The 25,750-nt window shown below is 42.5% G+C and overlaps 1 protein-coding gene across 1 annotated transcript in view; it reads right to left on the bottom strand.

The window, feature by feature from the left end:
• The window catches only part of LOC147724345 (uncharacterized), a 2,209,372-nt gene that overhangs the window by 1,328,687 nt on the left and 854,935 nt on the right, over positions 1-25,750 (bottom strand). Inside the window, exon 17 of the mRNA XM_086966996.1 lies at positions 24,599-24,829. Coding sequence (XP_086823122.1) covers positions 24,599-24,829 — 231 coding nt within the window. The remainder of the gene's footprint in view (positions 1-24,598; positions 24,830-25,750) is intronic.

The raw sequence follows: 25,750 nt of genomic DNA, 5'->3' as shown, positions 1-25,750 counted from the left end.
CAGGCAGGGGTTCTGGCCCCTGGTCGGCCGCGGAAAGGCGCAGACGGGCTTCCCTTTGGTTTACCTCCAGCACGCCCTCTGCGCAGTCGCAGGGGCATAAGACCTAAATAGTTACGCTCTGCCTCCAACAAGAGCGCTAACCGCTCCGATGCGGAAGTGCCTGGCTCTCCCTGCCACGCCCTCCGCGCAACGGTACTAGCTACCGCGTCGGACCGGGCGGGCAGGAGAAACACTGAGCCCAGGCCTTCACTTACCCAGAAGTAAAGCAGCCCCCCTTGCAAATCCCCAGTTTAAAAACAGCACAGTTAAAGTTTTAAAACAACTCAGGGCAAAAGAGAGAGAATATGCAGCCTTATTTGGCCGTACCGCAAAATGGATTGAGGGGACACTGCCACCGTCCTCTCTACTGCAGTGCGGCTGCAAGATCAGTCAACCTAAATAGTTGCGCTCAGCCTCCAACTAAAACCTGATCTGTGACTGAGGGTGAATGTTTTGCCACTGTGCAACATTCCGTCCATCAATTGTTGTTTTTGCATTTGTCACCCCGAGTGGGACGGGTATGCTCAGATGTGAGTCCCGTGCTCTCAATGCCACTGGAATCAAGCTATCCTGGTTGATGATGGCTGATAGCCAGAAATCGGTCCTAGGATGCTTGATTTCGGTCCAGTGAAGACATGGCTTGGCAGTTCGGCCTGGACTGTTCCCATGAGGCACAGGGTCAAGAATGATTTGGATATGGTCATGTCTGAACTGGGGTGGTGTGCTGAGCAAAATAATGATGGATTGAACCCAGATCTGTGACTGGGGTGAATGTTTTGCCATTGTGCAACATTCTGTCCATCAATTGTTGTTTTTGCATTTGTCACCCCGAGTGGGACGGGTATGCTCAGACGTGAGTCCCGTGCTCTCCATGCCACTGGAATCAAGCTATCCTGGCTGATGACGGCTGATAGCCAGAAACCGGTCCTAGGATGCTTGTTTCCGGTCCAGGGAAGACATGGCTTGGCAGTACGGCCTGGACTGTTCCCATGAGGCACAGATTCAAGACTGATTTGCATATGGCCATGTCTGAACTGGGATGGTGTGGTGAGCAAAATAACAATGGATTAAACCCAGATTTGTGACTGGGGGCGAATGTTTTGCCATTGTGCGACATTCCGTCCATCAATTGTTGTTTTTGCATCTGCCTCCAACTAGAGCGCTAACAGCTCCGATGCGGAAGTGCCTGGCTCTCCCTGCCCTGCACTCCGTGCAACGGTAATAACTACCTCGTCGGACCGGGGCGGGCAGGAGAAACACTGAACCCAGAAGTAAAGCAGCCCCCCTTGCAACTCCCCAGTTTAAATACAGCACAGTTTTAGTTTTAAAACAACTCAAGGCAAAATAGAGAAAATATGCTGCCTTATTCGGCCGTACCGCAAAAGGGATCGGGGGACACTGCCACCGTCTTCTCTACCGCCCTACCTCCCTACTTCCCTACCTCCATTGTTCTTTTAAGCTGGATGCTACAATCATTGCGTTATGGCCACCTGCCATGGTGGTACATTAACAGCTCAAATCTGTTTTAAGCTATTAATTTGACTGACAGACATGTTTTGACCATGGCATGGAGGGATGCAAAGTACACCATGCTGTTCAATGAAATATCAGAGAAGTTACCCTTTTCAGTAGCAGAATCACCGTCCTCGGAATGGTTAATTCATGCCTATATCAAACTGCCAATCATGACATTCCAGTTCCAATACTGCCTTAGATACATCCAAGCAGGCAGATATGAAGCATTGGGTGAAAAGTACATAGAGGAAACCTGGGATTTACCATATGGATATAGGTGTAGAAATAAGGACACTGAAGTTTTGTTAAGGGGCACAGACTGTGAGAAAGCTTTAAGTGGATCTTTAGTGTGTAAGGAGGTCCCACTTCAAGGAGCGTGTAATGCTACGAAGGCAAACTTATCTTGCTAATTGAAAGGCTCCCCAGCTGTAGTGATTTATCCAGTTTTTGAGTTACTTTTGAATGAGAGTTATTTAATGCTGAGTGATCAAGGCTGTTGCGGAATGGAGCTGGCATCGCATATCTATTCACTGTAAACCTCAGGATTGTTTGTTGTAAGCAAGTATTGTTTCCGCCGGCGCGCACAGTTGGGGAGGCATCACTGTGGACTTTATTTAATGTTTCCAGTATAAGGTTTGATATACTGAGCAGACTGAACGTCAAGTTGTTTAAAAAAAAAATTGGCCTCAACTTCAGCCCGAGAGACTTATGATTTCCAGGTAGCAAGGTCTTCAGCAGATATACAGGCTCTGGTCCTTTACAAAGTTCCCGATCTGTTTCGGAGAAATGGTTCATCGTATCTTTAACATGTCTGATACAAGTGGGATCATACACTTATTTAAGCGTCTTGGATCAGGTCTCTTAACCACCTTTCTGAACATCTTCAGAGTAATTTCAGCTTTCATACACTCCGTACTTGAAAGCATTTTTGGAGGGCTTTCTTTGCTCCTACTATCCATTGCGGGCATACTGATTTTAATCCTATTGCTTCGCAATAGACGTCTCAGTCCTTCAAGACACAGAGAGAACACTGCTGGAATGATGCTGTCATAAGTGTATGGTGTGCTACCTGACCACGCCTCGGCTTCAAGAGCTGAGTGAGCATTGGTTCCTGTCTTTTAGACCTGTCTGGCTAGACTGTGTCCTACCTGTGTTCCGTTGCTTCTGCTGTGGATTTGGCTGCATGTTGGATCTGTGTCTGACACTTCCATCAGTTGCGCCACCGGACATAGAAGTGCTCCTGGAGCCATTAAAGGCCCACGTGTACAGTTGTCCAGAGCGTATTCCCATGTTGATGACCACATTTCTAGAGCCTCTAAGGGATGCTTCCACTCCTGTTGGAAGAGAAATCGGCTCTGCTCCAGAGGTACAGGCATTGATTCCAGGCATACAGGCATCTAATTCTTCCCCGGCAGCTGCTGTGGGAACCAGAGATGACCATCTTTCCTCACTCAACATGATACTGGAAGTTCTGTAGGGACTGTTACCTGCAGGAACGATGTTCGGCGTTGTTGAGTCTCCGGCACAGGATTCATAAAGAATATGGCCTTTCCTGCTGGGACCTATTCGGAATTTTTTAAAGATTTATAGAATAGAAGGTTGTAACTGACTTTGTTTTATTTTTCTCCTTCTCTCCTCTATCTGAGCTTAACAGCTTTCAAGGTGCTCAGTGTAATAATAACAACATATACAAGTTTAGAGGACCTTTTTTGAACGCTGTTTTAGGAAAAATTATTTTTTATTAACATATGTTACAGGCTTTTAGAGTGCTTTTTGTATTTTAATGATACATTATTTGAATGCTTTTTTAATGGCCTTAGCTTTATCATTATCTAGCTGACCCTGTTGACCTTTTTATGAGGAGTGGGTGTCATGGCCTTTAGGCTAGTCCTGTCATGTATACCTCTTTTTATATACATTTGTTCCATCCACACGTCAATAATTGCTCTGAACAGGTGACCTATTACTGAGTAGCTTGCTCCTGTCTCTTTGACACCAGGCTCTCGGTATTCTATCATAATACCTGTACCTGACGTACATAAACATATCCTCATGCACGGTATAATTATTCTGTATATGGGTCACCACCTTTTTCATCCTTGGCCAACAGCCAGCAGTGCATGATCGCATTTGTTTGGAAAAACATTTATGATTGTTTTCAAAACAGTTGTGACTGTTTTCAAAACATATTGGTTCTAGAAGAAACCCTGGAACGACCACTCTAGTATGTAAAACCCTTATTCCCCCTGCAAATTAGAGGAAAATTCCTTCCAAGCTGATACAGGGTCCTGCATGTTGGATTTTCGACAGGCAGCGGTCTGACATTCCTTGCTGGGTGTCATTCTCGAAGCAGAGATGGGGTCCCTCATTCTCAACCATCAGGTGAGGGGGCAGGTTCTTCCTGTGGGGTTTCTTGGCTACACATACATACAGATACACATATACATGCTACACATGCAGATCTAGGCTAGGTACATTTAGGAAAATTACTGAGGGTGCGCATTTTAGGAATAAGCAAGTGCTTCTGATTTTATCTGAGCTGCTTATGTTCATCTTATTAGCACTATGGTAGAAATGTATCTACTAATTACTATATTGGTACTAGCAATCTGTTGTAATCCACTCTTGGTACGCCCGCACCCCCCTGCCCTTCTGACCCTTGGTACGTGCCAGGCAAGAATGCATGAACATTCCACAGCTGACTCCAGCTGACTGGAACTTGTGATGGTGTTAAGATGAAATAAAGAAGACTCTTCTGATTACCACGTGTACGACGTCTTTGTAACACTGGAGACGAACAACCGCGAGGGTACGGTTCACCATCACCCCCCAATACGTTCTCCAGTTACAGCCTGTACTTCAGTAATTTTACAGAGTGAAGTTGTAAGTCATCCTACCTGACGGCGTTTGCTGGTTGTGATCCTGCTTCTCGCTGCTTTATCTTCACTGGGAAGGCTTTTGATGGAGGTTTCCCGCCCACATGTGACTCTCCGGTGAGGAACTGAGGCAGTGAGGTGAGATATGTGAAGCTAGCGCTATTATAGAGCTGTTAATAACTTACCGTAGAGGCAGGCAGTCAATGGGGCGTTATTGATGATTCTGCCGCAAGTGCTGAGTGCCGTCAGTGTGGCGTTATTGACAAGCCTGTCTCGAGTGTGGAGGCTGGAGTCAGAAGGAGGGAACCCAGTCCCACGCTGACGTAGTGACGGGACATTGTGAGATCCTCTGTGATTGTCTGCTGTGAGAAATAGGCGGTTGCAGAAAGGAAGTGTTGCAGCGGAGGAGACATTTCCCCTGGGGAGGGTATTGCCAAGTCCTGTTTCAAGGCAACACCACGAGCTTTCTCAAATCAGTCCCCTGTGGGGAAGTTTGCCTTGTGAGGAGGCGCATGCAAAAGCGGAAGCCGGCTCTTGCCCCCCTCCTGAAGAAGGATCGAGACGAGGCAGAGGCGCAGCATTTTCAGTGCTGTGGGAGGGAATCCAAGAGGTCGGATCAACAAGGGTCCTACCGCTGAAGTCAGGTCCCTCACAGAGCAAGGTCCGGCGCTTTATTTCCCCTCAGGCAAGCAGCCTTCCACTTCAGGGTGTCATCGTCGACGGCAGTAAGATGCATTGAGGGGCGGTCTCTAAGGAAGAGAGGGGGCGGTTTAACCCTTTCCTCACCACTATTCCTACAAGCCTGCTCTGATTCCTTCACAGCAGGCACAGCATAAACGTTATTTGTGGGGGGGTTTTCTTTGTGTGGGCATACGCTCAGAGGGCAAAGGGGGGTTGAGCCTTATTCACAGTTGGTGCCCTCACGCTTGTCACCCATTACACGCTTACACGCACAGCTGACACGATTCCATAAGCTACCCTCACGCTTGTCACCCCCTTACACGCTGACAAGCACAGCTGACACGATTCCATAAGCTATTGGGAACATAATAACGTGTTCCATCTGAAACTTACCCTATTCCCCCCCCCCCCCTCATCAGTATCGGGTGTTTTAGTTCCTGCACGCGGACAGGCACTGCAGGACTTTCACGCTTTTCAACTTAGACCTATCGTTTTAAACCAACTTAAAGCTTTTCTCTTCTACAAGCCTAATATCCAGTAAGCCCACCCTGATCATAATGGCCAGTTCAAACATGTCACACCCACCCTCGTTCCTCAATGAAGTTGGAGAGCCACAATTACCATGGAAGCGATGGTTTGGGCGGGTGCTGGAGTCCTATCTTATAGCAATTGGAGGGGAAACATTCTCTGCCCTTAGGAAATTACATACCCTGCTACACAACCTAGGGATTGAGGGGCATAAGACATATGACAATATTTCCGCAGAAGAACGTGAGGATAGAGAATGTGTACCTAGCATTAGTCAATAGACTTGAAAAACATTTTGGTAAAACAATTAACATGGTGTTGGAAAGGCATAAGTTCTTTTCAAGGGTACAGGGGAAGAATGAGAAGGTCAAAACGTACATTGCGGCCTTTAAAAGCCTGGCTTACACGTGTGAATTCGATGCATTGCAAGATTCCCTTATCAGAGATCAGTTGGTAAGGTGCACCAACAACACCAAGATAAAAGAAAGGTTATTAGTCGCTAACCCTGACCTGAAACAAGCTGTAGAGATAGCGGTAGGGATTAAGCACACTGCGGGTTGTATGGTAGCATTGAAAGGGGAAGGCGACAAAAATGCAGAAGTAAACTCAGTAAGCAAACAAGAGGTCCCTAAGGAGAGCAGGAATAAAGGTCCCAGTGGTCTTCCTACAGGCACCAAACTCAAATGTTATAGATGCGGTAACCCTACACATTTAGCTAATTTTACAGGTTGTCAAGCCAGATCGGTTACCTGTTATAAGTACGGAAGGAGGGGTCACTTGGCCAAGTTGTGTAAGGATCACCAAACCAAATCTGTTTTGGGCATAGAACAAGATCCTCCCCAGGAAAATAAACTAGTTTTCCAACTAAAACATGGCGAAAAGACAAATGACTTTCCGTCTTGCACTATTACCTTGGATAAAAGAGAGGTGACGGTCTTTGACGATTCTTGCTCACCCTATACATTAGTGGTAGCGGAGGCATTTACTAAGTTGTTTCCCTCATGGCAACAGGGCGCACAGCCTCCGGACATACATCCAGTGGGTTAGAATGGGGACCCCATACCCTTGATAGGCATGAAAACCATGAACATAGGGTTCAAAGGGATGGTACGGTGGGCAAAATTTACAACACACAGAAGGGATCCAACTTGTTGGGTTGGAAACACCAGAGGGAACTGGGTATCAAAATAGACCCCAATAGCCCGGTCCAAGTCCTTCTAGTTGACCCATCTGTGGGGGGGACAGAGGTCTGCAACGTCTTTCCTGAGGTCTTTACGGACAAACTAGGCCTACTAAGAAACTATCAACATTCCATTAAGCTTAAAGTAAATGCTAGACCAGTGGCCCACAAGGTTAGGCCCGTACTTCCCATGATGCAAACACCCCTCAGAGCAGAACTAGATAAACTCCTGTCGCAAGAGGTCATTGAGCCCATAGAAAGCTTGCAGTAGTTGGCCCCCATTGTCCTTACGACTAAGGCGTCCAGCAAAGAGATCAGGTTATGTGTGGACCTGAGGGACCTTAAAAGATAACATATGGGTGGATAGGCATCCCTTGCCATGCATTCACAAAGTCCTCACCTTAATCAAAGACGCGAGCTGTTTCAGCGTGTTAGACCTCTCGTCCGCCTACCACCAGGTGGAACTACATCCAGACTCCCGTCACTTAACCCCCTTCATAACCCCGCTGGGAGCATTCCAGTACAAGTGCATGCCCTTTGGGTTAGCCTCAGCAGTCGCTGCCTTCCACAGGATCATGCAACACGTGCTAAAGGACATTCAGTGTACCATGTGCTTCCAGGATGACATCCTCATTTATGGAAAAAAAACCTGGAAGAACATAATACCCTTTTGTGGGAGGTACTTACCAAACTGGAGGTGGCGGGTTTGACCTTAAAGAGGGACAAGTGTTGCATTGGGGTAGGTTCTGTTGAGTACCTATGCCATACCATTTCCCAAGATGGAATCAAACCTAAGGTGGACCTAGTAGAAGCTATTCAAGGTACTGCTGCTCCGGGTTGTGTTGAAGACTCAAAGTCATTCTTGGGGTTATCAGAATACTACGCTAAGTTTGTCAGAAATTACGCAAGCATTGTGGAACCTTTGAGGGCTTTACTCAACGCAAGTACCCCTTTTGTATGGAGCAAAGATTGCCAAGTGGCATTCTTCACAGTGAAGGAGAGCATTGCCTCAGCCGATTTGACCCCACCAAGCCTATGGTCCTGTACATGGATGCGAATAATAAAGGGTTGGGTGCCAGTCTCACTAACGGCCAGGAACAAGTGGTGGCGTTGGCTTCTTGTGCCCTTAAAGGAGCAAAAGCTAATTACTCAGTTATTGAAAAAGAGGCACTGGCATGTGCTTGGGCCACTGTGAAAACCGACCACAAACCCCTCATGTATGCGTTCACTACCAAAGGATCTGAGAAGACCACACCCAGGATAGCAACATGGATCTTGGGGCTGGAAGGGTACAAATATAATGTTAAGTATATGCCAGGTTCAAAAAATGTGGTGGAGTATTTCCTATCTCGCTCACCCATGGATGTTGATGACTGTTCCTCTTATGTTGAAACTGATGATGAATTTGGAAGTTATCTTGCCTTAAAAAAGAAGAATGGGAAGAGTGTGTATGAAATAATGATGAAATGATGATCCTTTAAGACCTTATCGTGAAAGGGTGGCCAAATAGGAAAGGCAAAGTCGCCACTTCATTGAGCGGGTTCTGGGATGTAAAACTGGAACTAAACATCCAAGAGGGGATAGTTTGCAGGGGAGAGAAAATTGTTCCACCCGTCCCCATTGTGGACCTAGCCCATATTGGTAACCTGGGCGCAGTCTTACAAAAAATAAAATAAGATTGGACTACTGGTGTCCAGGGATGGATACCATGGCGGAGAGAACTGTGAGGGACTGTTTCGAATATAGCTGTGCAAAAAAAATACAACAGACAAGGAAACCTCCCCTATCCTCTGTCACAGTGCCAGATGAACCATGGTCCAAATTAGCACTGGACATTATTGGTCCCCTCAACCTTAAGTCCTTGAAGGAACATTTCTTTTTAGTCATGGTGGACTACCACACCAGGTGGATCGTCTACAAGTGCATGCACCAGATTGACACGAAAGTAATGATAAAATTCCTGAGAGACGTTTTCTTTGAGGAGGGCATCCCGGATATCTTGGTAACTGATAATGGGGTACAGTTTACCTTAGAGAACATGTCTGAATTACTCTCTGAAATGGGTATCACCCACCACAAGACAGCCATATATTGTCCCCCTAACGGTTTGGTAGAACGCATGAATCGCATGATAAAAGAATGCTTACAGCATGCTTAGATATTAGGCATTTCGGCAGAGGACACCTTGCAAGACACACTTTGGGCCTATTGTACAACCCCGAACCTGGTCACAGGAGTGTCCCCTTCAGTTTACCTAAGGGTAGGGTTCCCAAAACCGGACTCTCACCTCCCCTAGGAAGGCAAAACTTCTATGATGTGAACCGTGACGAGATTAGGGAATGTGTGACCAGTCATCAAACCAAGTACAAGGCCAGATATGATGCAACTAAACACGTAAAGTCTCACACGGTCAAAGAAGGGGATTGGGTCAGTGTAGATCTTCCTAAACAATGCAGGATGGAGGCAACAAGATTCTCTGAACCCACGAAAGTAATCAAAGTGGGAAGAAATGTAGTTACTCTAACTAATGGACAAACTTGGAGTATGGACAGAATTGTCCCTCACAGGGAGACACCTATCCCCCTGGTCAACGCTCCCATGAGGGAAATGCCAATGTAACTCATAGGAGATCATTGAGACCTACGTCTGGGCCTAGGTGGGCAAGAGATTATTGTTTCACAGTTTTTCTAATGTTGGTATCGCGATGTAAACATACTGGAGTTCCTCATGACTTCTACATGTATCTCTGTTGCAATCTTAAAGTAGCCTTGTTTTCACCTGGTTCCTCTTTCTTCCCTTTTTTCCCCCTTTCCTTTCCCTATGTAAGGAGATGTGTTGTAATCTACTCTTGATACGCCCCACACCACCCCTGCCCTCCTGACCCTTGGTATGTGCCAGGCAAGAATGCATAAACATTCCACAGCTGACTCCAGCTGACTGTAACCTGTGATGGTGTTAAGATTAAATAAAGACTCTTCTGATTACCATGTGTAGAACGTCTTTGTAACACAATCTCTTTAGTATTCTTCTGTCTCCTGATTGTCGCAGCAAATATGTTTTACACAAGACTGACGCTGAACCAGTAAATACTTATTGAAATGTCCTTATCACCATCCTGTGTATTTTCTGAGAATAAGTGAGCATGAGTGACTGAGTGAAAAGTACTGTACTGTTTTCCACAATCACTGAGGATTCAGGGTTGTCATGTTCACTGGTTACCAGAAACTACCTACTCCACTGTAAGGTACAGAGGGGTGGTGGTGGCACTGTAAAGCTAGCTAGTCTAATGGCTGATATATGCTGTGGGGGTGTCCGGAAGCAGTTTGGACACCAAACCCTCAGTTTATGCCATCCAAAACACGCAGGTCCTGGGGATGCCTAGGAACTACATGACAGGGCATCAGGGAAATTATCCTGATGATAATTCCACTCTGAGATTTAGCACCTAAGACCAAAGTTTTGAGGTGATTTTATTACAGCTTCTACTTGCTCCAGCCTGTGTGTGCTGTGATCTACCATGATGTGGACATAATGGTCCATTATCGGAATGCACCTTCAGCCTTTGCTGTGATTTGTTCTGGTGTGCCATTGCCTGCATTTACGTGCAGTCCCTCCCACGTGTCAGGGTTTCTGGGGTGTGGTGGCTTTGCATGCAAACCCTTTTGCTTGTTTCCTGCATGAAACACTTTTCTGCTGTGATTTGCTTTATTCTTACCTACAGAGGTATGATCTCCATGCCCCGTTGAATTCAAAGCCCATCTCACCAAGCTGTCTCGGCATGGTGCTTGCATCTGTAAACCACAATATAAATTCTTAAACACTTGTTTGCCAATACGTGCCTCCAGTCTGTGCAAGACATGCTCTAGACCTGTGAGATCGTATGAGAATAGCAGAGATCTCGGTGGCCATCTTGCTTCAGGCATCTTTATAAAGGTCTTCAGTTCCTGAGCCCATCACTTGCAATTTAGGACTCCAGTGTGTGTGGGTCTTGTTCCTGTTCCTGCCTCGTTGTCTGAAGCAGATTTCCTGTGAACCTTTCTCCGTCCATAGTTAAGACTAATTCCTGAGTCTCCTTCCCTCAGTGGAGATGTTATTCAGAAACTGGTAGCTAGCTAAACCCATTACTCAATGCCTGATCTGAGGGAGAGTAAAATCTTGATTGTCTTTCTTGTATAAAATAAACTGCAAATCAAGTTTTGAACTGGCTTTAGAGAATTATTACTGTTTCTTGGTTACTCTTATGTCAAAAAGGAGATATCGTTCTTATTCTATTTAATGACTAGAAAGGGGCTACACCAAGAACAATGACAAAGACCATCCACAACAAATTCACCTAATGGTGGTTATGCTTTCAAGAACTAGAGACGTATATAGTGAAAGTTAGAACCCAAATCCACTCGAACAGCATTTCAGGACCCTGCATGATGCAATGTTTGGACTATCAACCTATGTTGCTTAACCTAAAGACCACTCCAGGGAGCCATATAGATAGATAGTTTCCAACCTCACTTCTTTCCCTCACTAATGAGAAATTGGTCCATTACAATTTACTATAAAGAGACTCATCCTGCAAATGACTAAGACAAGAAGTATTACTAAGGCTCCATTGTTAATGGAATTCCTCTGATTATATAATTCCTTGTCTCCCAACTGGCAGTACCATCCCTAATACCCTTCTGCTCATCGGGCCAATCGGATCTTCTAATATATTCAAAATTACATTGTCACAGCTGCTGCTGGAAGAGGGTCATCTTGAGAAACTGCTCCAGAGTAACCTGTGGTCTTAGTCGACCCCCATTAGATCTCACACATGATAAAATGAATGCACTTTTTTTTGTTGCAAAAAAAGTATTGGCTGGACAATTATTTTTAACTTTTTACTCAATTATTGTTGAGTGCTGAGCGTCTTACCCCACACCAACCAAACTGATTAAGCCTTGGTGTGCTCGACTTTGCTACCTTGGAAGGGCCTGGTAATTGGATCCAAAATTAGGGTTAAGCTCCATGAATCCAGTAGTACATTTCTGATTGATACAATATGAGCCTAATAACCACATGACACCTTGTGCCATAGTGTACTGCAGAAACTATATTTGGTTGGTGACCAGGACACTGACGTGCTCTATGGATTGGGTCAAGACCCCTGTCAACAGCTTGGTTTGTTGGGGGTGGGAAACATTAACAATGAAAACAAAATGTATTATTTCACATTATTTTCCTAACACAGCTCATGCAAAATCACTGCAATTTGCGAGCTTTGCTCATTTCAGATTAGCAAAATCAGGCATGAACTAGATATGTATGTGAATGAGAGGTGCTCAAAATGAGTACTCCTTTAGCAAAGGTCCACCAAAACGTTTTTAAAGTACATTTTTGTGGAAGAAACGAGGCCTAGCAACTAAAGCTGCCGCCTTTGGAGCCTGGGTATCCAGATTCAAATCCTGGCCTAGATTTTTGACGTAACATTTTGTGATTCTGAGAAAATCACACTCTCATCCTGTGCCTAAAAATGCAAAATATGATGTGTGTAAAACCTATGTGTGTAAGACCCAGTTAATGTACATGACCTTGTAGATCATCTCCCAACCCTCCATGTAATGTGCAGCAGTCCACTGCTTCACAGCCAGGTTTGTGGTATACAAATACTAATACCAAAAATATACAAACATTTAAATGGCAAATAAAAAAAGCAAAGTTGATGGCATACATCATACCATATCATAATATGCATACCATAAGTGACCAATTATATCTGTGTCGAGAGCTTACTAGAGATTGCAAATGTTTAGGTGAAGACAGAGCACTTCTCATGCAGTCAGACAGTATGTTGTTGGATGCCCGCTCAACATTTGGTTAAGCATCCTCACTAACTAGACCATCTTCTATCTGCAGTACCCAGTCCAAGAAGGATTACCTTATCCCACCTTGTCAATTACTGTTTGAATCATATATAAGGAGACATTTTTAAAAGAGGGGTGTGCAATAACACATTTGCGTCTTTGTTTTAGTTCAATTTTTGTACTCATTTGCTACTATTTCATCATTCATTTCAGCTTATTACAGTTGGAACACGTACTGGAGCTATGTTTGGATATTTTCCTCTTTCCTGATGTCAGTAGGAGTTTGGTGTCTTGCTAATAACTCCTCTATTAACTTTTATCATCAATCAGGATTGCCAAGGTTTTTTTACCCTTTGTGTTTTTTCTCTTAACTTAAGAAGACACTTGACACACAAAATAGATACTATCAACTGCACAGTGGACCCATAGTTACTGGGAGAAGTCACCTTCTCCTTGGGCATTCAAGAAGGGACTCAACATTCCTCCTTAGCACTCAGTCCTTGACATGTTCATGCATACGGGCTTGCTGGTTGGCTGAGGTATGCACCCAGGCCAGTCAGTAACTACCCCTCTAGTCTAGAGCTAGAGGTGAGATACACACTCAAAGACACCCTGTGCTAACCCTCTGGTACCTTGGCACAGAGCAGTCAGGCTTATCTAAAGATGCAATGTGTAATGTATTTGCCCAACACATACACTTAGTAAAACAACACCACAAAAAGACTCCACACAGGTTTAGGAAAATAGAGAATATTTATCTGAGAAATATTAGACCACAATGACAAAACTTTATTCAGTAGAAGTCAGATATGGATTTTTAAAGAGTGAATGCAAAAATCACTAGTGGTCAAAAGGTTACTTGAGGTGGTGAGTGACTGGGGCAAATCTAAAGTTCAGGCTGATCAAGAGGAGGGCAGGCTAGCTACAAGACCCAGACAGGGCCCCCTGAGAAAGTACCTTGGATTGAGAATCAGAGCTCTTCTTCTCTGATCAGGAATTTCAGCTTAAAATTGTTTACGGAATTCCCAATGCAGTCCTATGAGAGGGATAAGCCTCACAGTAGAGAAATATGAAATAGGCCTTGCTACTACCAGGAAATGCAAAACAAACAAATACATGTCCTACCTTTTACTTACATGGTACCCTTCCCCTAGGGTTACTTGGGGCCTTCCTTAGGGGTGACTTATATGTAATAAAAGGGGAGTTTAAGGCTTGGCGAGTAGTTTTAGATGCCAAGTGAAAGTGGCAGTAAACGCAAACAGACAGGCACTGCAGTGGCATGCCTGAGACAGGTTTGAAAGGCTACTTCTGTGGGTATATCTTGAGAACAAGGGTACCCCATAAAACGAACCTTGGGTGGGTATGTACTTTTAAAGAAAGTGGTTCAAGGGTGGCCTGATAAGGTCCTAAAGAGAATAATGCGAATAATTAATTAACGCTAGGGAGCTAAAGATGTAGGTTCATGTAGAATCTTTTATTTACTTTCTTTTTTAATTTTTTTATATACAATTCTTATAATGTTTTTCAGGTGCTCAAGTGAGTGACAAGGTGCAGAACGTGACATAAGTGAACAAAGTGAAAAAACGAAATGTCACACAACAACAAGGCTAAAAACCACAGAGATATATACAATGAAGTGGGTGTATTTCCTTGGGTAGGTCGACGACGTTTCGATCTGTATGAGTTTAGATCATCATCAGGACTGATGAGCCTCCTGAAACTTAGGGTAATTGAATCCGACAGAAAAAACTTTTTGAAACAGGGTAACTGGTTTCTCGGTAGCTTGCCGGAGAGAGTTTTGAGTATATTAAATCATAGTTTTTCAAGGGGTCCGAGTAGCGCTCAATCAATTCGGGTTTGAAGAGGGTCCTACTGGAACTGAGTGTATTTATAACCGTAGTTATCGAAGGGGTCCGAGTAGCGCTCAATCAATTTCACTTAGAAGAGGGTCCTACTAGAGGTGAAAATATTTAAAACCGGGGTATTTCTAGGGAGTCCGAATAGCGCTGTAGTCACTATAGAAGAGGATAACTTGTTGGTGTACGCCTGGAATTAATCACGGCGTTCGTGCGGCTGTAGGAGGGGGTCCGAGTGCCTTGCGGTTCAGCTGCTCTCACTCTTCTTTAGTGACTACAGCGCTATTCGGACTTCCTAGAAATACCCCGGTTTTAAATATTTTCAGCTCCAGTAGGACCCTCTTCTAAGTGAAATTGATTGAGCGCTACTTGGACCCCTTCGATAACTACGGTTATAAATACACTCAGTACACTTGAGCACTTGAAAAACATTATAAGAATTGTATATAAAAAAATAAAAAAAGAAAGTAAATAAAAGATTCTACGTGAACCTACATCTTTAGCTCCCTAGCGTTAATTAATTATTCTCATTATTCTCTTTAGGACCTTATCAGGCCACCCTTGAACCACTGTTTCTTTAAAAGTACTTCTGTGGGTGGCACAATCAGTGCTGCAGCCTACTAATAAAGAGAACAACAAAGGGTCTTGACTATACCCTTGACTCTACTCAAGAGCGAGACCCACATTTATGATGTCCACTAATGGGTGTCAATCCAACATAGTCCCGTAGAGTTGATTTAGGGGGCTTGGGTAACTCTGCAAGTACCACATGGTTAGCAATGCTTTTCTCCTTCTTGAAGGCAAATAGGGGTGCCTGTACAAGTGTTTTGTCTAAGTTCTTAACCAGGTGCCAATTTTGATTGATGATTTTCTTTAGTTGATTTGAATTAGGGCAAAATGTGGACACACAGACTAATCTATTCATCTGTGTTCTTTCTTTTTTCTAGAAGTGAATCATGTGGTGTCCACCACGCTCTCTTCATCGCATTTCTACAAAATCTCTTAGGGTAACCTCTATCAATGAGTCATTTTAGCAAACTGTTTGCATAAAGGCTTTCTAAAAAGAGCACCCCTATTTGCCTTCAAGAAGGAGAAAAGCATTGCTAACCATGTGGTACGTGCAGAGTTACCCAAGCCCCATAAATCAACTCTTAGGCACTATGTTGGATTGACACCCATTAGTGGACATCATAAATGTGGATCTTGCTCTTGTTGTGAGCAGACAATTGAAGGATCATTATTTTCTCATGAAGGGATACACTGGAAACATGAAACATTCACCAAATTTAAGTCCAAAGGCGTAGTTTACGGGTTTGTATGTCTGTGCCCAAAGTTCTATGTGGGAAAAACTAGCCAGGAAATCCGTTAGAGAATTACGCAACATAAATCCAGAATTAAGAAAAATGTGGAAAATGCCTCATTGGTCAACCATTGAAAATTAAAAGGACACATGGAAAGAGATCTGAGATGGGCGGTGATCTCCGAAATTGCAGTTGACTCAAGAGGTGATGATACAGATCTGGGATTAACTCAACGTGAGGCTATGCTTATCCTGAAATTTAAAACTGCAGTGAACGAACTTAACAAAGCTTCTGAATTGTACTAACTTTAAAACATCTAGGTGTTGTTCTTAATCACCTGCCTTTTATGTCATGTGGGTGTGATCCATTCTAAGTGGTCATGTTGGAGTGTCCTTAACTAGGCTTCAATGCACCCTCGCATTCAATAAGCTTTTTTGTCCAGAATGACTGTCCCCTTGGCTGATGGACCACGATTCCCATAAATCATTGTCATCATCTTTTATGCATACTACGGGAGCGATGTTTTTGATTAGGATGAAGGATTTACGTATACTACCAAGTGGATCTTTCCCAAAAGTGTCTGAACTTGAAAAACAATAAAGTTTAGTCAAACCTTCTCTGAGGCATCATAACATCACTTCCATCTTGTAAAGACTACAAATCCCATGACCATTTGTGCTCCCACAATTCCTGGGGCAACTAACTGACAGACGCGACGATCCCTGATGCTTCTGTCAGCAAACAAAGTACTGCTGCTGGCGTGTATACGAATTGTCAGGTATGTGTCAGATTTTGGTGTCCCTCTTCAGCTTTCGCATGATATTGACAAATGGCCACGAGACCTCCAATATAGTTAAACACCGCCAAAAAGCGCATCAATCCCCTGACTGTTGCGAAACTAAGTACAGCAAATTCTAGAATGACAATCGATGTCTTGTTCGTTTGCAGATATGGCGATACATATTTCTGCCATCCGGCACACAGAGGATTACTAAAGCATAATTAAAAAAATATTTTTCCTCCCTGTGTTAGAATTCAAGGTATGTGGGATCATGATGTAAACACCTCCACCCGCTTATGTTTGGCCAGGGGTCACTGATTGGATGCCCTCTTTCTTTTCAAAGAAATTGTTACCACAAGGATTTGTGAGGAGATAAGCGTTGTTTGTCCACCACCAAAAGATTTTGTGGACCATTTGGGTTGCTGACAGTACAGTGGATCTCCCGGACACCACCTTGTAAGTTTACACAGACGATGACAGACACAAACAAAAGGTTTTTAAGTTGAGGACATTTGGTTTTGTTAAAACGTTGTTATTTTAATTACAGACATATTGGCTCGCTGAACAATTCAAGAGCACAGTAGGCTCTGAGACATTAGATTATTGTAAACTGAGTGAACGTCGGGTTCTCGCTTTCATTATGCTGTTTGTTTAAAGTATGGTTCACACTATTTGATTTGACTAGTAAGAGGTTGTGTTTCTCTTTTCTAGATTTCTTGTTCTTGAAGAGAACCCTTTCAAGTATTGGGTTCGAAAAGCATTGACCTAGCGTTGTTTCATTTCAAACAAAGTGTTGTAAAAAAAATGTTGTTGCTTTTGGTGCACTGTAAATAACTCTTATTCATGTTGTAATTTAGGATTGTGATTGCTTTGTGTGCATTTGAAAGACTGTAGCAAAAATTCTACTGTTGTTTGACATTTTGCGTTGTTTCCCTTCTTTGGTTTTGCCTTTCAAAAACGAATTAGCGTGGCTTAACTTGTTGGGAAACTTGTTGGAAGTTGTTGTGTGTCTGAAGTATTGTGTGTGTTATAAATGTGTGTGTGTGGAATGTATGAAGTGTTCAAGTGAGTGTGGCGTCTCTGTGGTGATTATTTGTAGTTGTACAGATTGTTGTAGTGTATCATCAATTTTGAATGAAATGGACAAAGTTTCTGTACTTTTTGAAAATAATTGAAAGAAGTCTGAAAATAAAACTGAGAATGTAAATATGTTTGTTAGGTTCCTTTGATTTTTCCGTTGGTCCTGTGTTGGAACATTGTTTGAAGTGGTGATCAGTATTGGCATTGTAATTTGGTTTTTGCAGCCTACAAATAGCATTTGAGGTATAGGCTCTGGGCATATGGTGTACCACTTCACAAGAGACTTATCAGAACAATACCTATGTTAATAAGGCATATACTAATGTCATCATGTTTAGGGGAGAAGCACATGTACTTTTGCATTGGTTAGCAGCGGTAAAGTGCTCAGAGTCCTAAGGCCAACAAAAAGAGTCAGCAAAACGTGGAGGCAAAAGGCAACATGTACAAGGGAAGAGCACCCTAAGGATGCCAGATCTAACACATATGTTCTATAATTTATAGGTAAATTATGAGGAAACCTGGGAAATTTTTGATTGAGGCAGTCTGTTGTAGATCTCAGTGGCATCTCCACCGCAATGGGGGAGGAGAATCGCCCCACTCACTCGCTCAGAGCCAGTAAATGAAAAATAAAATGATGTCATCGTTTTATTTTTAATCTTCCACCCCTGAGCCAGCTTGCGAAGGGAGGGGTGGGGCATTGGGAGGAGGAGTGTGAAGTGCGCTGCACTCCCTAAGTGCACATATGTATTTTGGCTGGCTGTTTCATGCTGACCAAAACACACATACGCACTAAGGTTTTCTCCAGCCCAGCTGCATTGAGCAGCTGAGCTGGAGAAAACCCACGGACTCCCCGGTCTGAGCAGGGCGTCTTTACTGCCTGCTCAGACCAATGCCTGCACTGCTCTGCAGCACAGGAATTGAATGGGAGTCTGTGACGTGGCCCCAGTGCTTGCTGGGAGCAGGAATGACAAGACCGAGACCAATGCAGCTCGAGGTATATTTTTATTTTAAATAGATTTTTTATTATTAACACCCCCCCTCCCCCGATGCGCTTCCTCTCCCGCGCTACCTCCACCCACCCCACCATCTCTTTTTTGTGGCGGCTGCGACTGATAAATCTGCACAATTCATTGGCAGATGATGCAAATTTAAAAATGTATGAATGCTTTGTGAATCAAGCAGTTCGTTTCTTGCTTAACTGAAAGCTGCAACATTACAGTGCTGCTATGATCAAAGCTTATGCAAGCATGGATCAGCAGCAAACTCCTGAGATGCTGATGCACTGCTTTGTAACACAGCAAAATACACGGAGTATCTCAGTTATTAGATGCTGTCGCGAACATCACAAAGAAACGTTTCATTAGCTGATAATTGCTGAACACATACATTGGTATACACGTCCCTTTATGCAACCTTTACTCCCCTCGACTAGTTGCTATTGCAATTACTTAAAACTTTCAAATCTATTTTAGGTTTGAACGGGAATATGCCTATTTTATAGAGTTGTCATTTAAGCATGAAGTTATCTACATTTATTTTAAATGTTAATCGGAAGTACTATGGTTAAGGTGTTGGGAGACCGGGATGAGACCCCTTGGGTCGAGGGAATGACATGCCACTTGCTGGGGTTTTAGACTGTAACAGCTGTGCTATTGTTAACACTGAGTTGTCCTACTGTGCTTTAAAGACTATGCTAAAATACCTATGTTGAAAATGTACCCTACAAGTATTGCAATTGAACTCTGTGCTCTGCTTGCTTTTCGCAAAATGCTAAATAACGTTTTTTTTTAAAAAGGTGTTAAATCTAGTGCTTGATTTCTTCTTAAGGTGTTTTAGGTTTGCAAATCAGTCATGTGCCATTGCCAGACGCCTCCTGTCCTAGTTCTTAAAGCATTTCAAAATGGGTTGATTCCACAGAACAACCAGCATAATAACTTTTTTATCATATAGTTTTAAATCAAAAACAGTAGATGTTTGGTAAATCATTAGACAGATAAATGTTGAAGTCAAGGCCAAATAAGTCAATGAAATGTTTTGAAAGAAATCTACTTTGTAGTCAGTGCAGAAATCATCGGCACAAATTAGACACGGAAGGCTTTAACTCAGAAGACCAAATTGGACAGGCTGCAATGGTAATTGTATACCTCACACTTCTGAGTGTGACATACCAGCTACTAGTCTGAAACCCAGAGTGAAAATGTTCTCTGGGCAGTACAGAATGCTATAACAACTGGCAGTATAGTAGAAAGCAAAGTTTCTCCTTAATTGTCAAAGGTGGTACTCATAGCTGCAAGGCTCAATTCTGAATTTCTGGCTTTTCTTGAGGAATGTTGCAATTACTTTTGAGTAGCATCTCTTTGAAAAAAAGACAGTGGTAAAGTAGTTTGAGAAAATAATTGTGTAACATGTATGAGGGAAGTTGCCATAGGTACTGAAACACTGTTTTATTTCCAGATAGATACATGTTAGCATCTTGCAAACAAAATATTAAATGAACTGGTGAACTATTCTGATTGGTGGACTATTAGGAAGAGACGTCATTGTCATTGTGGAACCTTTAATAGTGCTCCCACTGTCCAAACAGTAGCATTGAGAGTAACTTTTGATCACCATAGGTAGCTTGGCTTGAGCAACAAGGCAATAACCAGTTAACCGTGATAGTTTTGTGTGTGTGTGTGTGTGTGTGTAAAAAATCCATCCTACACAATGCAGTTAAATAAAGAATTTAAAGATCACCCATCATAAAACCAAAATATTGCAATAAGACAAAAGTATAATGTGTTCAAATGTTATTCGAATGGCTAAATACCTTCACTGTAATTAGTATGAAAATGCATTGTGATAGTGTATGCAAAATCATATCCAAATTGCCTTAACAGAATTCTTTCATGGGCTTAGGAACAATGAAACCCAAGTTCAACAAAGTGGATTGTTACACACAAATATTCTATGATAACAAAGAACAAATTCTAGAGCAAAGTTGAAAAAACTGTAAATTGTATTGAAGATGCGCTCAAGGATTTCAGTTGTGCAAAGCAGGGATAGACTGGGTGAGCCAAAGAAGATGACGTGAAAAATTAATCAAGCAGGAGACGGAGTCTTTTGATGGCTGATGTCTGGGACATGAGATGAAACTTTCTGCAGTCATTTATTTTGTTGCAGTTCTGCTGGGCTCGATTTATGCTAGCAGTTCCATTTGGTCGGTTGTCTCCAAAAGGCAAGATCATAGTCAGATACTTTTGTATTGCGGCCTCGCAGAGGTGCGTCGATGTTTTTCAGAATCATGATTTCTCATGCTATCATGCTCTAAAAACCATAAAGGTGCCTTTTTACATGCTACGAACAGTAGCACAAAGAGGTACTGTAGCATGACAGTAGAGGCATTTCTGCACCATCCAGGTAAATACCAGATGGACATCCCTTATTTGCCGGATGCAAGCACACAGAGGCTTTCTCCACCGTTTATTCTGTGGCCATTATGTGATGAATAATTGAAGCTTGAAAAAGGATAAATCTCCTATCCTGGGTCATTTGCACGAGATTTAATTTTGCTGCAACCCAGGACCTTTAATCACATTACTATTTCACTATGGCTAAAGAAAGTACAAAATAGTCCAACTCTCACATTTCTCAAACAGTATTAGGTAGACTTACATATTTGTGTCAATATTACATGATCAATAGGTCTGACTTTTTAATTGGAGGCAAATCTATGAATTCAAGAGAGATAAAGATGACAGCAGCTCTTTGTGCTGCCCAACAAGGTCACATAAGACACCTACTACTGGGATATGTCATGCTACTTGCTGTACCTGCCAGCCTTACTGTGGCCTTCTCCCAAGCATTTTGTCTTTGCCCTCCATTTTTTGCTGAAATTCTTTTTTATTGGCTCTAGGAAGGTGCTAACCAGTGATGATGTGCTTGTGTTTTCCTATTAGCATGGTAAAATTGGCTTACACCTGATTGGTATAATTAATGTATTCATACTTCTGAAGTAAAGTGGTATACCATATACCCAGGGCCTGTAAATTAAATACAACTAGTGGGCCTGCACCACCTACTTTGCCACCCACTTAGATAGCACATTTTAAACATGTCCTAGGTCTGCCATTGCAGCATCAATGCATTTTATAACTACCAATTCGACTTGGTAATATAACACCCTTGCAAAGTCTTAAACTCCCCTTTTATTTCACATGTCACTCCTAAGGTAGGCCCTAGGTAGCCAATGGGGCAGGGTGCACTGTAATTAAAAGGTTGAACATGTACTTATACGTTTTACATGTTCTGGTAGTGGAAAACTCCTACATGTGTTTTTACTGCAATAAGGCCTACCTCTCTCATAGGATATCATTGGGTTGCCTAATTACATTTAAAACGAGCTAACTCTCGATTGGGAACAGGTAAGCCTTACATGGTTGGTGTCTAAGAAATAGAAATCAAAAATCCTCTTTAATGGTAAAGCAGGATTTTAAGTGACACTTTTGGAAATGCCACTTTTAGAAAGCTGGAATTTTGCTGTCTTATTTGGTGCCAGCACCCTTTTTCTGGTTCACATGACTGGGTGTAGTTGGCAGGTACACTTTGATTATTCCTCCCAGACCGCTACCCAAAGGAAAGATTTGGTGTGCCTGGATGGGCCTTTAACTGACAGGATGGGGGCAGAGATGGGCAGAAGCCCACTTGCAACTGATTAGGCAGTGCTCTGCTTCAGACAAATAACTTGTCACTCTTGTATTGTCTGTGCAGCCAGCTTGGAGTCAGGTAACTTCAAGCACCTTAAAGGCAATTCTCTAAAAACTTCTCCTACTTCAAAGTGGGCACCAGATATAAAATTGGATGTTCAGACTCACTCCTCAGTTCCCTTTCTGGACCTGCAGTAGGTCTGCCTGCTGCTGTGGCCGGGTGTATACTTCAGAAGACTGCTCTGCTGCACTTGGGAGGACTGCTAAGCTGACAGAAGCCTGTCTGAACCATCTGAGGCCTGCTCTTATGTTTGAGCCTATTTGCCCCGCTGTCTACCACTGAACCCATGACAACCAGAATGACTCCAAGGGCTAGGTGGCTGGCCTCCTGATCAGAGCCTAAGGGACAGAAAAGGCTCCAACCATATTAAACGCACACCTGGCTCTAGCCTGAGTAAGTCCCAACCCCCAAAGTGGTGCACCGTCAGTCCTAGACCCTTGAGTGGTGGTGCTAAAGGTGCCCAGATAGCCAAAATCTAAATCTTGGGACTTAAAAAAGTCTATGGAAACTACTCTAAAAACTGAGAGGAGTCCAGGAGCATCTTGCTCATCTATCCACCCAAGGTGCATTGCCTGTTGGCCTGGCTTCGCGGCAGATCTTGCTACAATCTTCTGCCGCCACAAATCCTGTTAAGCAGCCCTTTGACAAAGGGGTATGCAGCCTCGTGGTACTCTTGTCAGCTACAGCCTCTACCCACGTCCCCCTGGAGATTCCTAACTTTAAAAAAGAGTGACTCAGTGCAAACATAGAAATCTTTACCACAATTTCATCCATCAGATCCTTGACAATGATGCTCCCTTCTCAAACCATTGCTTGCAGGCTTGCCCCACTGAACATACCTTTTTGGGATATTTTTCCTAGAATTTCTTCCACCTCCAACTGTAAAAGTAATAAATCATAATTCCTGTTCTATTAATTGGATGTTTGTCTTTTGATGGTGAATAATTTATTAAAATGTACTCTAATTTTTCTAAATTGTTTTTTTTTTGTGTTGTATTTTTACCTTATTGCTGTTTGTGTTTCATAAATGTTATACATATTGCCTTAAAGTTAATCTTGACTGCTTTGTGCTAAGCTATCAGAGGGTTAAGCAAAGCTTAATTTAGTGACTTTTGTGGTTCACCCTGACAGAGATTGTGGCTGTTGCAGAGTTAACACCCCAGTCAACCAACAACCCAATTTCTCACACTATTCCATTGCTCAAATCTAAAACAAACATTTAACTGGACATGGTTGACTCTCATATTATAGCTAACATACATTATGCTAGTTATTGATATTTAACAGTCTTCAGTGCCATATTTAGAGCCTGATATGTTGCTGGGCAGAGAAGCAGAGGAGCACACAATTTTAGCAGAAGAGAGATGGGAGCCAGATGTGCAGACCTTGAACTAGAGCAGGCTCACATTTGAAAAGGGTGAAAGAACATAGTTGATCAAAATAGTTATAAAAACATTTTGGCCAGGTTTTTCAAGCTACTGTAACAGCTCTCAAGCATGAGTGTTTTAGTCAATGATTGTATTCCTTAAGTATTTTAAATTGTCCATCGCTTTTATTGTTTACATCAGCCCTAGTAGGTACCAAAATATAGTAAACATTCTTATAAAATTAAAACATCATGATGGAAGGCAGTGTCAAAACAGTGAGAATATGCACATGCACAGTCAGTAAAAACAAATATTCTATTTAAAATGCAATGCTGTATATTTTAAAGTATTTTTAGAAATGTTATCCACATCGATTTCCAAGCTTCCTTACAATATTGTAAAATAAGGATACTCAATATATTTTAAATACTAAAAAACCCACATCATGTCAATCGGTAAGAACAAGCATATTCAAAAACACCAAGTAGTGACTTCTGGCCAGTCAGCTATGGTGTTTGGTGGGCTGATAGTTTTAGTATGTAGGCTTTGACATGAAATATGAAAACTGTCTTCATGTATACTCTCTGTATCCCATCATGGCAGCATAGTATCTACTCTTACACAGGCAATATTTGTTCATGGACAAGCAGACAACTATTGAAACTACTTCATTATCTGAATATTTGCCATTTAGCGGACTGAAGAGTGTTCATACAAACATCTGACACGAATTAACCTGCTCCTCTAGAGTGATAATATTGAAGAATAGTCAATATAGGCACTTCAGCATAATACAAATCATTTTTACCTCATCTCTGGACTCATTTGCCTCTTTCTCCAGGTTCTGCACCCGGGATTCCAACCTCTGTATTGTCTCTGTAGCAGACAGATACTTTTGTTTGAATAAATCCACAGCAGACTCAGAGGCTTTCAGATGGTTGTAACACTCCTTCATCTTTCGATCAAGGCCTTCAGTCTTCTGCTGCAAATGGCCAATTTCCAAGTTGCGTTTTTCAATAGATTCCTCTCCTTGCTTTACCTACAGGACAACCCCATATTAGCATATGCTTATTACTGCATAAAGAAAACACCTACTACACAGGACGTCGGCCAGACATGATTCTTTAGTCCTACTAAATTACTCAGGACAGTCTAAATTTCCACTTACCACTAACAATTATGAGTAAAGCAATACTTGGATTACTATCCAAGACCTGACAAGTGCTATGTTGTTCATTTGCAATATATTTCTGGGGTCCGCTTACAGTTATACCACATTCTGCTAAAACTCATGTAGTGTGCAAGTGTGCTAGCATGGCTGAGAACAGGAAGAAAAGTGGAGTGACTGTGTATTGTCTCATGCTCTTACGGGTGGCTTCCCTTCTCTCCATATATTCTTTTTGGTCAAATTCTACCACAACTATTTTTGCCGTGTTTGTTAGCATAGGAAAGTGCTCTATACCGTACATTTGTGGATTTCAATTCACATTCTTGAACATTACATCAAAATATTTAAAAATTGTTGTTTCATGAGATTTTGTGAACCCAATATATGTTTTTTGATTAGCACATGGTTTAAGTACAGTACAATTAAAATGGGTGCATGACAGCAGTGACTCGACCTGGATCACTTGTAGAGCCTGCTTTCTCTGTAGCATATTAAGAATCGACATATTTTTTCACTATTAGACAATAGTGAATTGATACTTGTGAAGTAAACAACCTACTCATATTTTTCCAAAACTATTAGGGCCTCATTACGAGTCCCTACGAAAGCTTGATATGGCTATAAGTGAATTTACTGGCTGAATTTGGATTGCAAATTCCATTTTACCGTCTAGGTTTAGGGGTAATTAACCAGGAAGCCCAAGTCTCTGGGTGAAATATCAGGCAAAATCATTTAGTAACTGGTGCATAGGTACAGATTCATATAGGTTCTTCCTACAACCCCCGTATTCTG

Source organism: Lissotriton vulgaris, chromosome 4_1 (genome assembly GCF_964263255.1).
Source record: "Lissotriton vulgaris chromosome 4_1, aLisVul1.2, whole genome shotgun sequence".
Taxonomy (NCBI): Eukaryota; Metazoa; Chordata; class Amphibia; order Caudata; family Salamandridae; genus Lissotriton; species Lissotriton vulgaris.
The sequence above is the reverse complement of the archived record's forward strand: the minus strand, read 5'-3'. Positions and strand labels throughout refer to the sequence as shown.